Genomic DNA, 13415 nt, shown 5'->3' with positions numbered 1-13415 from the left:
TGTGTGATGTAAGCCCCTCATATACATACTTTATATTACAGCAGGCATTAACACAATCAACACATTTTACAGAGGAGTGAATAACTTCCAAAGTTAAGTCCCTCATCTAGATCTACAGAGAAAAGCAGTGTTATAATTTTTGTTTGTTGGACTCTAGAGTCTGTGTTTTTTCATTACGCCTGCGGAAAATGAAATATAGTATAACTTCTCTACTGGCATAAAATAAACATGAACAATATGCAATCAAAAACTCAGTTGTGTAACTGCACAAATACTTCTCTCCCATCCCTATATCGTCTTAATTTCTTGCTGAAGCAGCATTTTATATTTTTTTTGAGCGTTCATTATAGAAAGGCTTCCAGGTGATTTAAAAATAGAAGTCTCATGGCACCCCGAGAAAGATGATATGCTGTAGGTTTACATGAAGAAGGTCATAGCCAAACTAAGACATAAGATATATAAGTCCCTTCATTGAAACTAGGAAAAAAAATAGTTGTCAAGAGATGAGCACAAATGTAGATGATTACTTTCCAGTGGAACATGGAATTTCTGCATCACTGGGAAGAGTTTTTTTTTTTTTTTTTTTTTTTTTTTTAACACTGTAGCTGTATTTGAAGGGTATTAGATACTGTAGCTGAAGTGGCATAATTTTTAAGCATACTGGGGTTTGTGGCACATGTAATACAACATAGTTTGGGAAGCAGCTTCTCAGTATGTATGAGGTATATCAGGCTAATTCTAGTATAACTTGGATTTCGCATACATTTTCCAGGGCTATTATGCCTTTTCTGCCTTTCTGTTTCCTCAAATGACATGAAATTGCCTTAATGAAGCTAATTAAAAAAGTGGAAACTGAGTATGCCCAAGTGTCTGTGAAAATTTGGAGTCATATTTGGGAGGCTTTTAAGTAGTGTAGTATTTTAGTTAAGGAAAGTAAACCTTTTTCATGAATGTGCAGATTATGTATCATTTCTCTTAGTATTTGGCTCATGGGCTTTCTCCGAGGCATAATATCCTACTATCCAAGACCAGCACCCTCAGGAGAATAATTGAATTTGAATATAATTAGAACAGTTCACAGCTTAGGAAACACTAGGGAGGAAATGATGACCCAGGAAGCTGACTTGAACTGGTAATGCCTTTAGGAAGCAAACACTGAGGCTGAAGCCTTATTCTGTACAGTTACTGTTAAGAAAGTTGTCAGAAGAAACACATCTGCCTTTTTTTCCAGGTGAACAGCCGTGAGTTGTCCAGCATGATAGTGCTTATTTTCTTGGGTAAGTGAATGGTGCCTCTGGTTTATCTGAATTATTCATAATACTAATTCTTTGTAAACTGAACACTATCACACTTAAGCTTAACAGGAGTTTATAATATGAAGTACCAAGTAAATTACAAATTTATGCTTTACCATGGTTTATTCCTCTTGCAAAAATGTACGCTCACTTTTACTCATTTATTTCTAACTCTATGGATAATGCAGAATATGATAATTGCATTAATCTCTCAGCTTGTTTCTGTCTTATTGTATAAAGTAACCCAATGACTTTGAGTTATTTATTAGGATTGATGGAATTCACACATGTGTTAGAACCTTTTAGAAATAAAACCTTCCAGTATCTTTTTACAAGTTATAAGATGAAAAATTTCAAACTATTATCTATTTTATTTATTTTGCTTTGAAATTAATAAAAATAAGGTTAATTTAAACCATTCAGTTTACCTACAGTGTTAATATTTGCTAACTAGAAGTAATTTAGTTAAATAAAACAAATTAACACCATATCAAAATGCTTCATATTTTGATTAGTTTTTATGATCTAGAACTCAAGTGTGGACTTACTTCTCATGTATTGGATCCGATGAATGTATTATAAGATGTTGATGAAAAATAATTTATTTTTATTTAATGCAGAACCCATGGAAATGTATTTGCTAGGTGTGTGACTGGAGAATATTTTATAGCTTCTTTAGCATTTGGTAGAATCTATAAACTGAATTCAGAAAAGGAATAATTATAATTGTAGCTAGATAGTAATTTTAAAAATATGACATTTTACCTTTAAACTAATATACACTTGATGAATAAAGGCATACTTGTGGGCAGGAAAGCAAAGTTTACTTTAAATTGTATTGAACATAAAAGGAGAGTCATATCAAGTCAAGGAAACAAGTTAAGAAGGAGAGAAATCCCTTATATATTTTCAGTTTTTCTTTGGTTTAAGTAATAGTCTTCCATTGTTCCAGAATTTTGCTTTTTGTAATTATTTCTAAAATATTTTCTTATTTTTATAAAGATTGTTAATATTTCTAAAGTTCTTTTTTTGTTGTAAAGAGAAATATAGGAAACTATAATTTTTATAGATCAGGCAGCAACATAATGAAGCTCACAAAATACATTACAGACTCATTATGACCTCAGTTGAAAAGGCAATGGCGTCTTATTTTCATCTTTTACTTCTAAATTAACTTGACGCCAGGTTGCATGAAGGAGGGAAATAATTTCTTAACATTGTTAGAACTAAAATTATACTATTTGATAGGTTGTACCAACATTTCCCATATTATATTTTTTAGAATGCTTGTTTGACATTAAATAGGTCTTATAATGAGGAAAATGTCTGTTGGCAAAGAAATGTGGAAAACAATGAATTTTAAAAACTCAGACTATTTAATAGGATAATGAGTCCTATACGTCTTTAAAAGAGTGATATAATTTGCAGCATTATCCAAAAATAGAAGTTATTTTTCATTAAGCATTACAGGAAAATTCTTGAAAAATCCTAGGTTAAATATAAAACCACAAATCATAGTCAGGAATGAATAAGGCAGATTTTGGAAAGGTAAAGTTATATTTCTGATTCTTGTGGACCAAATCATTGAGGTGGTTTTCTTAGCTGAGTCAATATTTTGTCTGAGTAGATGGTGTGGAAAATCCTATAAAATAATCTATTAAGTAGCTTGTTCAACCAAAAACTGAAAATGTGTAAGGAAGTAAAACATAATTGGGGAAGATAACATGTAGTATTTCCAAGTGATTATTACTCTGAAGTACTGATGAAATTTTGATATATCCAGGAAATTATCACTTATAAGATTCTTGAGGGGGCTTTTCACAAGATATAATGATTAATGACATTAATAACCATTTTCTTATAAGTTGAGTTTATGACTTCAAATTCCTATTTCTGGGTCTTTGAAAAACTGGATTTGACCAAGTAACTTTGGGCTAGGATCAAAAGGGTCGTCTTTTTCTTTCTCTGGGCTTGCCAACTAAAGAGTACAAGGGCTTGGCTAGATGTGGTTGTCCATGAACACATGAGAAAACAGAAAGCTGATATGTCCATTTCCACTCCAGCCCTCAGCAAGGAAAATGTTACCAAGCTACACCCATGGGCCTAATCGCCAAGTGCAGTGACCCAGCAAGTAGTACATATGGTCCAATCAGTTGTCTTGGATTCTTCTTATAAGATGAGATTTGGAAAGAGGTAAGATTTAAAAAAAAAAAAAGATTTCAAGGCCTTACTTGAAGCCGATCGCTCTATATTGTCACAGGTGATTCATGATTAACAACAGCGTTTAAAAATTCAAATAATTTCACTCTTATTTAGTTATAGCTTGACTCTCTTGATGACAGTTACTGTAACTGTCTCTGTAACACAACTGCAATCCCCATTTTTTTTCTATTAATTGATTTGGCTAGTGTCAGTTCATATGTTTGCAGAATCAATTTGACTAACTTGTGTAACACATTAAATTAACATTGCTATTTTCTTGATTGTTTTTGGAAAATTTGCTGTATTTCTCCTCTAGCAAAAGTAACTTGTAAATATCTGGAAGGTATTATTTTTTTAGATGTTATCAGTTATTTATACATATCTTATATATAAACAACTAATAAGTTGGGTATACGTCAGTATTTATTTATTGAATACCTATACTGCATAATTGTGTTTGATGACAAAATACAGTTATAAATTATCCTTAATGTCTGTGGGTGAAGCTGTACAATCCAGTGGTGGAAACAAGCACATGAATATATACACTACGGAACAGTAAATTCTGTAATTGGGGGATCCCTACAGTTCTAGTAAGTGGATGAAAGATGTCAAATTCATTTTGGGTGTGGAAAAAGGGGAGGATAGAATTCAAGTAAAGTTTCCAGAAAATAGCTAATAATTGTGTTCAGTTTTAAACAACAAAAAGGGTTATTCCAGAAGAAAAAGAAAGAAAATGCTCATCAGGAACCAGACAGTATGTACACAGAGGTGTAAGACAACATGGATCATTTGGGAAATGATAAATGCTTGAGGTCTTCCAGATTGCACATGGTGAGGAATATGAGAGCCCTGATATGAGAAATCATTTAAAGGATATAAACAGAAAAATGGCAAGACTAGAATAGTGCATTAGGTAGATTAGGGGTTATACAGAGCCTATCTGAATAAGGTTCTGAATAAGATTCAAACTGGAGGTAGACTGACTAATAAGTTAAACAAATGCTCAAAGTGAAAGTCAACAAATTTAGCAAGAATGAATATGGGAGAGTGAAGTTGAGGATGGAAAATAGTCCACCACAAAACCAAGATTTCTAGTTTTGGTGCTTATGTTAATTGTGGCATTATGGATGAAGTAGAGTGGACCACAGTGGAACAATGATGATGAAGACCCTGTGAAAGTGTTTCTGAAACATTCAGGTAGAGACAACAATTACGTATCTATGACTGGAACACTGGAAATACTGAGATTGAATTACACATTTGAGAATCATCAGACTTTAGTTCAAACCATAAGAGTACATGGAATTTTCTGCAGAGAATGTATAAAATGAAAATAGAAGAGGTCTGAGAAGAGAACCTAAGCTAAAATTATACTTTACTAGAAAAGTAAAATGATCCTGGGAAGAATTTTAGCTGTGGTCAGAAAATACAAAGTGGATAAATATCAAGAGAACAAGAAGGGAGGACTGGCAAAGGAAAAGTTTCAAAAACAAAAAGTCAACAAAATGCTCAATGGCGAGATAAAGTTTAAAAACATTAAGTTAGATTTTAAAGGGGTAGAGACATTTTTAAGAGCAGTTTTAATGGAACAATAGTAATAAAAATAATGTATAATTGAAGAATAGATGATGAGAAGTCAAAATGAGCAAATTTAAAGTAATTCATTTAAGAACCTATAGAAAGAAGTATAGATCTACAGCTAGAGAGGAGGTTAAGGTTATTCCCACCATCAATAATTTCACTACATGTTGTTTTCCATAATTCTGCTCCTTATCATGAATAACTTATATTTGAAGAAAATGGATGCCAAACTTATATTACAAACTTGTTTTTGTTGTTGTTGTTATTCAAGCTTTGGGGCTAAGCTTGGAAAATGAATACACTTCCCAAACCAATAATTGCACATATTTAAGAGAGCAATGCCTACATGATGCAAATGGATGTAAACATGCTTGGAGAATAATGGAAGATGCCTGCAATGATTCAGGTAAACAAGTTGCTAAGAATACACTTAAATGATTTATTTTTACTAAGATAAAAATAGGATTTGATATTTCGTCATTATCCTAAGAACTAAGTTTTTCCCTAAGTATCTTACTCAGTCTTGACCTCCAATTGATTCACTTTTAATCATGTATTAGCAAATTTAATTACAAAAGGATTTTCTTAATTACTAAAGTGCTTTAATTACTGATGTTGAGGGCAGCATTATTCAAGATTTCAGATTATTTTCTTACCTTTCACGCCATGTATAATGCTACAATTTTACGCATTCTTCTCAGAACCATGGCAGTATTGTTTTCAAATAAAAGGTTATTTTGATTATATATGTCAATGATAAAATAGAAAAAATAAGATTTGTTATAATAATTGTGTATTTGTCCATGTATAATGTACATTTTATATTCTTGAAACATATATACAGTATTTTCAATTCTATGTCAAGAACAAGTAAAGCTATAGTTTTGTTTTTAGCTTGTGCTACCTTCCAAACATTTGTGGGGAGGTTCAAGAGTTGAGAATGTGAATATTGGAGAGTGACTGCTATTTTCTTTTTTTCTTTTGTTTTTCTTTCTTCTTTTTTTTTTTTCAGACAGAGTATAGCTCCGTTGCCAGGCTGGAGCTTGGCTCATTGCAACCTCCGCCTCTCGGGTTTAAACAATTCTTTTTCCTGCCTCAGCCTCCAGAGTAGCTGGGACTATAGGTGCGCGCCACCACATAGTAATTTTTGTATTTTTAGTAGAGACAGGGTTTTACCATCTTGGCCAGGATGGTCTCAGTTTCTTGGCCTCATGATCTGCCCGCCTCGGCCTCCCAGAGTGCTGAGATTACAGGTGTGCGCCACTGTGCCCGGCCTGTATTTCCTTAAAAAGAAAAAAATATATATATTTTGAATATTCAAGTAGCTAAATAAGCATTGAATGAGAGCATTATAGTAAGACTCCTTTCACTAAAAGTAAATAGAATAAACTCTATAGTAGAACATAGTCAATTTATACAGTAGAACATTGTATAATCTATTTATTTTGATGATTAAACTTCTTGCTGCATTTTATAAGGCAATTTAAAATATGCTGTCAAAATATTATATTTAGGTGTCACAAATAGTAACTTATTTATTAATTTCAGTTTACAAATAGCAAGTCATTTGCAGTAAATTGCAATAATATTTGCATAATTATTTTATATATGAAGCTGAAATATACATATTCTCAAGTGTACAAATGAAATAAACTCAAGTATTTTTATTCAGAATAATTAAAAGAAAATGTTCAGGTAGAGGAATATATATTTTTAAATTAATGCAGGAAAAGAAATATTGGTAATTATGAAAGACTTATTCAATAATATTTGTTGAGTGCTATGTGCCAGGACCACATAATTTTTAATGATAAATTTAAAGCCGCCTGCACTCCTCTTACTATAGTCTTACAATGACATGAAAATGAAAGATCAGATTATGACAAAATAGCTAATAAAATAGATAAGCTGATAAAACACTAAGATTAGAGAGCATTCTGGTCACCTCGTGTAAGAGTAGCCTTATTTTTACTGAAAAGCAAGAAATGATGTTCTAAGTAGGAAAAAGCTATTTTGAAATGCAGCAAGTTTTAATATAGAAAGTACATTATGGAAAATATTCAATGAAAATACATGTTTTTTTTTAAAAAGTCACTTATATGGGCATCCTGCAGCAACCCCAGATAATCTTACCATATTAATTAATTATTCAGATTAATATGTTAAAAGTCCTTTGGGGAGGAAGAGTCCAAAATTATAATAAGATTTGTATCTATAGTGTTATGTGTTTGATTGTGAGATCCAGGTGACCCCTGCAAGATGAAGAATTCATCATACTGTAACCTGAGTATCCAGTACTTAGTGGAAAGCAATTTCCGATTTAAAGAGTGTCTTTGCACTGATGACTTCTATTGTACTGTGAACAAACTGCTTGGAAAAGAATGTGTCAATAAATCAGGTAATATTTTATTATAAGAAATGTTTATAGTCATGAAAAAGCAAAAATTTCAAAATTAACCACATCTATGTAATCTGATTAATTTTTTTGTAATTTGATTAATTATTTTCAGAGCTTTATTATTTTTTAAATTTTGTTGGTACATAGTAGGTGTATATATTTGAAGGGTACATGAGGTATTTTGATACAGTTCTTGATGTACCTTGGGGTTCTGTGAACCATAGACCTCAGCAAGTGCATGACGTATTTCTTTCATTGCTAACCAAAATTCTAAGCTTCATTCGAGTCATTAGAATTATAGATTCACTCACTCAATTCATATATTTGTGAAGTTTATTGTGGCTTTGCATAACACCTAGATGATAGAAGACAAATAATACATTATCTTTTTTGTTAAGGAACTCTAAGTCTCTTGGGAGAAATAAAAATGTAACTATTGCTAGAGTTGTACTTGCCTTTGCATAGGGACATTTAATCAGGCTAATACACTGGAGTAGTAGTGATCAGCTAGCCTGCATGTACCTTTAAGGGTACAACAAAGACATTCCAAGAGATGTGCAAGATCAAGCAGTTCTAAAGTGAACAGTGTCCAGTCTTTAATGTCCCTATATACTCCAAAAAGTAATCAACAGAGGAATGCACCTGTTATCACAGAGTCCTCAATTCTTCTTTCACAATCAACCTTCTCTCACTTTATAAGAGGTAGAGTTACCTCTCATCTACATGGAATGGTCTCATCGTCCAACCCATTCAGTCATCCATGGTGGGCTCATTGAACAAATTTCTGTTCCATGATTTTGCGTTTTCCAGAATATCAACAAATGAAGTTATATAACATATGTAGCCATTTTAATTCAGTTTATTTTATTTAACATAATACATTAGAGATTAATTTTTATCATGTGTAAGTTTATTTTTCTTGATGAGTAGTATTTCATTGTATGAGTGTATAATAGATTGGTTATCCATTCATTATTGAAAGTAAATTGCATTATTTCCAGGTTTTCAGGGATTAAAAATAAGGCTGCTATAAATATTCACATACAAGATTCAGACAAACATAAGTTTTATTTCACTTACGAAATTGTGGGGTCATATGATAAGTACACGCTTAACGTTACAAAAAGCTTCTAAACTGTAATTCAGATTTAGTGTAACCATCAATGTATAAAAGTTCCAGCTGCTTCATATTCCCAGCAGCACATATTTTTTTTGCCATTCTGATATATATTTAGTGATACCACATTGTGGTTTTAATTTGCACTTAATTATAATGTGGAGCATATTTTGATGTGCTGTGTGCCATCTATCTATCTTATTTGGTAAAGTATTTCTTCAAACTTTTGCCCATTTTTAAATTGGTGTTTTGTTTATTGAGTTTTGAGAGCTGTTTCTGTTTGAATAGATATTTTTTTATCAGAATATGTGTTTTGGATTTTTTTAGTCTTGTCATTTAAGAGTGTCTTAAAAAATAGAATTTAAAAAATTTTGGTGAAATTCAGTTTTCTTTCATAGATCATACTTTTGATGTTTCATCTAATAGATATTTAATTCACATTAACAAAGATTTTCTCATATAATCTAGAAATGATGTAGTTTTAGGTTTTATATTTAGGCCTATGTTATATTATGAGTTAATTTTTGTATACAGTACAAGATATAAGTCAGATTTTCTTCCATGCAAATATCTAATTGTTCCACCCACATATGTGGAAAATAATATCAATTTTACTTTCCTCAAAAGTCCTTTGGCCACATATTAATGGCTCTATTTCCAGACTTTCTATTCTTTTTCATTGAGTTAATTCTGTACTTTTGCAAATATTCTACAGTCTTACTATAGCTTCACAGAAAGTCTTGAAGTCAAGTAGTATGATTCCTTTAACTGTTATTTTAAAAATAATTTTGGCTATTCTAGCTCTTTGTCTTTAATTTAATTTAATTTAATTTTAGCTGTTGCTGTAGTTGCTGTTTTTGAAACAGCGTCTTGTTCTGCCACCCAGGCTGGAGCACAGTGACCCAGTCTTGACTCAGTGCAGCCTCTACCTCCTGGGTTCAAGCGATTCTCCTGCCAAAGCTTCCCAAGTAGTTGGGATTACAGGCATATGCCACCACACCAGCTAATTTTTGTATTTTTAGTAGAAACAGGTTTTCGCCATGTTGACCAGGGTGGTCTCCCAACTTCTGGGCTCAATTGATCTGCCTGCCTCAGCTTCCAAAAGTGTTGGAATGACAGGTGTGAGCCACTGGGCTGGACCACTTCTTTGTCTTCCCATAAAAATTTTAGAATCAGCTTGTCAATGTCTGCAAAGAATCCTGCTGACATTTTGACTGGACTTACCTTGAAATTATAAACCAATTTACTATGTCAAGTGTTCAGGTTTATTAACATGATATATTTATTCATTTATTTATAAGTTCTTTGATTTAGTTCATCGATATTTGATGGTTTTCAGTATATAGTTCTTGCACAACTTTTTAGGCTTCTACAAACACACTTCAGCTTTTGGTGCTGTTGTAAATGGTAATTTGTTTTACATCTTAACTTTCTATTGATTATAGTGATTATATAGAAATACAATTGATTTTTCTGTATGGAACTTATAGCCTATGACTTGTTAAATGCAATTATTCTATCTTTTATTTGTAGAATCTGCAGGAAATTCTATATAAGTAGTCTTGTCATCTGTAATAGAGTTTCATCTTCCCCTTTCCAATCTGTAGTCTTTCATTCATTTTTCCCTGCTTTATTACCCTAACTAGAGCTTTCAATATAATAGTCAATAGAATTGTTGAAAGTGGACATCTTGCCTTTTCACCTGTCTTAGGAGAAAGTCATTCAGTTTTTTACCATGAAGAGTGTGTTTGTGTGTGTGTTCTTTGCAGGTTCTCTTTATCAAGTGGAGGAAATTCCTTTATATTTCTGGTTTTCTTCATTTTTAAAATCATAAATGCATAAAAATAAATGAATGCTGAATTCTGCAAATTTTTTTTGCCTCTATTACTATTAATTATTTCAAACATTTATCTTTTCTTTTTGTTGGGGGTACTCCAATTTTTCTGGCTATTTTAAAATATATAGTAAATTAGTGTTAACTGTAGTCTCCCTACTGTACTATCAAGTACTAGAAATTATTCCTTCTATGTTAATGTATATTTGTACCCATTAACCAACTTCTCTCCATTTCTCCTCCCTCATGTCCTGCCAAGCCTGATCACATTTTTTTCCTTTAGTTTTTTATATGACGAAATTCATTATTTGATTTTTTACTGTTTTTCCAGCCCTTCATTTCAAGGCTAAATTCTATTCAATCATGGTATATTATTATTTTTGTATTTCTGGATTCAACTGCTAACATTTTGTTTAAAAAAACTATGTTCATAAAGTATATTGGCATGTTGATTTGTTTTCTTATAATGTCCTTGTCTGGTTTGGTATCTAAGTTATGCTGGCCTTGTAAAATCAATTGGGAAGTATTTCCTCCTCTCCAATATTCTGGAAAAGCACAAAAATAATTGATGTTATTCCTTTCTTAAATGATTGATTTCATTAACCAGTAAAGATATCTGGGCCATGCTTCATTAAAAAGGTTTGAAAATATAAATTCAATGTGTTAACTTGTTGTAAGACTATTCTTGTTATCTATTTCTTCATGAGTGACCTTTGGTAGTTTGTATCTTCCATTTGCTGAATTTATGTTGGATTTTTATCCTTCAAGTTTTCAGTTTACTGTTTCTTTTTGGTTTCTATCTCTCTACAAAGTGGCTCCTAGTATTTCCTAATTGCCCTTTTTAATGTCTGTAGTAGTTGCAGTGATGTCCTTTTTATGTTTAGATATTGATAATTTGTATAATTCATGTCCTTTCAGTTTTACTATTCCTTGTTTCTTTATGTGTATGTCTGATTTGATTTTAAGATGTTTCCCATTTTTTGCTTCCTAACATAAAACCTTGAACCACTGATTTGAGATTTTATTCTTTCCTCATATAAGCATTTAATACTATGAATTTCCTTCCAAGTACTGATTCAGCTATAGCCACACATTTTGATACGTTGTTTTAATTTATATTTATGTCAAAATATTTTCTCCTTTCCTTTGTGACTTCCTCTTTGTTATGATTTATTTTATTATTATTATTATAGTATTTTGAGGCAGAGTCTCTCTCTGTCACCCAGGCTGGAGTGCAGTGGAGTAATCTCAGCTCACTGCAACCTCCTTCCCCTATGTTCAACCTATTCCACTGCCTCAGCCCCCTGAGTAGCTGGGATTACAGATGCATGCCACCACACCTGGCTGATATTTGTATGTTTAGTAGAGACATGGTTTTGCCATGTTGTCCAGGCTGGTCTTGAACTCCTGACCTCAGGTAATCTGCCAGCATCGGCCTTCCAAAGTGCTGGGATAACAGGCATGAGCCACCGCGCCCAGACAGAAGGTTGTTTAATTTCCTAATATCTGAGATTTCTCAGATATCTTCATTATTGATTTCTAGTTTCATTTCAGTATCATCACATAACATATTTTGTATTATCTCAATTCTTAATTAAAATAATAATTGCCAAATATCACCTGTACAGTGTGATACATGCTATACACATGATAAGGATACACACATACACACATGCACAGACAAAGTACTAGAAGCCATAGAGTAAAAAACAATGGTGACTCAGAAGACTTCACAGAATTGTCAGACTTCGGCTTTTTAGGGTAAGTTGGTTTCATTAGGGAGGCAAAACAAAATGGATGTTTTAAGCAGAAGAAATAGAATGAAGTGGGGAGCATTTGGGGAGCAAGAATTCCCTTGTTAAGCTGGATAATAGAATGGAAAAGTATTTCATAACACTGGAAAGAAACCAGATATTTATGAAAAGGAGGAAAGCTGAGCTTACATAACTTTCTAAAGAGATTAGACTTTAAACCGTTGTTATGAGGAGCTATTACATATTTTAAATAGAGGAATGTATCATCAGTTTCTCATAAGATATCACAGGCAGTAACTTAGAGAGGATGGAATAGGGGGCAGAGAAAGACGCAGGTCAAGAATATCAGTTAAAAAGCCATCAAAATAATTTGAGAGAGAAGTAATGCATGCCTAACTAAGGCACTGGTCCTGAGAATTATAATAAAATATATACTTAAGGCCTATTTATGAATAATAATCAATAGGAATTGGTGACCAGTTGGATATAAGGAGTTTAAAATGTATTAAGCATAATCTCCAGGTGGCTGGCTTGGAACAAGGGGATTGCTGTACATTGAGCCAGTAAATGAAAAATTGTACAGGACTGGGGACGAAAGTGATGAGTTGTATTCTGAAAACATTTCATCTGAGGTATGCTTTAGAATATTCGGGTTAGGAATGTTGGTATTATTTTTCCTAAGTTTGCAATGATAAAAAAAATAGTCTGAAAATGTAAAGGAACATGTCTCATCAAGCTGGCCTTGGGAAACAGAGATCTTGAGGAGAGAAATCTAAAACAGAGATACAGAGGTTTATAAGTAGATAAAAAACATAAAGGAGAGTTAGACTGCCTGGGAAAAACACAAAGAGAAGAGAAAGATATTTTCAGAATAATTTTATAATCTAGTTGAAGAAATCAAAAAGAAGGTTTTTAAATACAGGAAAAGAAGCTACAGAGAGTGGAATTTTTGAAGTCAATGAAAGAGAGTACATGAGGAAAATTGTCAAAATGCTGAAAAGTCAAATAAGATAGGGCCTGATAATGGCATTAATTTGCAAATTAGTAGACGTTACTAGTTTTAGATTAAGTAGGCTGAAATGTGAGCATGCTGAAATGCTTATTAAAATATATATTGAGTTTTTCAAGATGGTAAGACATCTGAAACATCTGAACTTAACAGCCTTAATAGCTACTTTTAGCATATCAAATTTTGACAAAATATTGTATATCAACAGAACTATATATATTT

The 13415-nt window shown here is 32.2% G+C and overlaps 1 protein-coding gene across 1 annotated transcript in view; it reads left to right on the top strand.

The window, feature by feature from the left end:
- The first annotated feature begins 1255 nt into the window (after positions 1 to 1255).
- Positions 1256 to 13415, top strand: part of GFRAL (GDNF family receptor alpha like) — a 63945-nt gene continuing 51785 nt past the window's right edge. The window contains exons 1-3 of the mRNA XM_011981279.1: positions 1256 to 1277; positions 5353 to 5487; positions 7321 to 7479. Coding sequence (XP_011836669.1) covers positions 1256 to 1277; positions 5353 to 5487; positions 7321 to 7479 — 316 coding nt within the window. The remainder of the gene's footprint in view (positions 1278 to 5352; positions 5488 to 7320; positions 7480 to 13415) is intronic.

The sequence above is a fragment of the Mandrillus leucophaeus genome, unplaced genomic scaffold, assembly GCF_000951045.1.
Source record: "Mandrillus leucophaeus isolate KB7577 unplaced genomic scaffold, Mleu.le_1.0 Scaffold223, whole genome shotgun sequence".
Classification (NCBI taxonomy): Eukaryota; Metazoa; Chordata; class Mammalia; order Primates; family Cercopithecidae; genus Mandrillus; species Mandrillus leucophaeus.
This window is presented reverse-complemented; position numbering and strand designations above follow the sequence as displayed.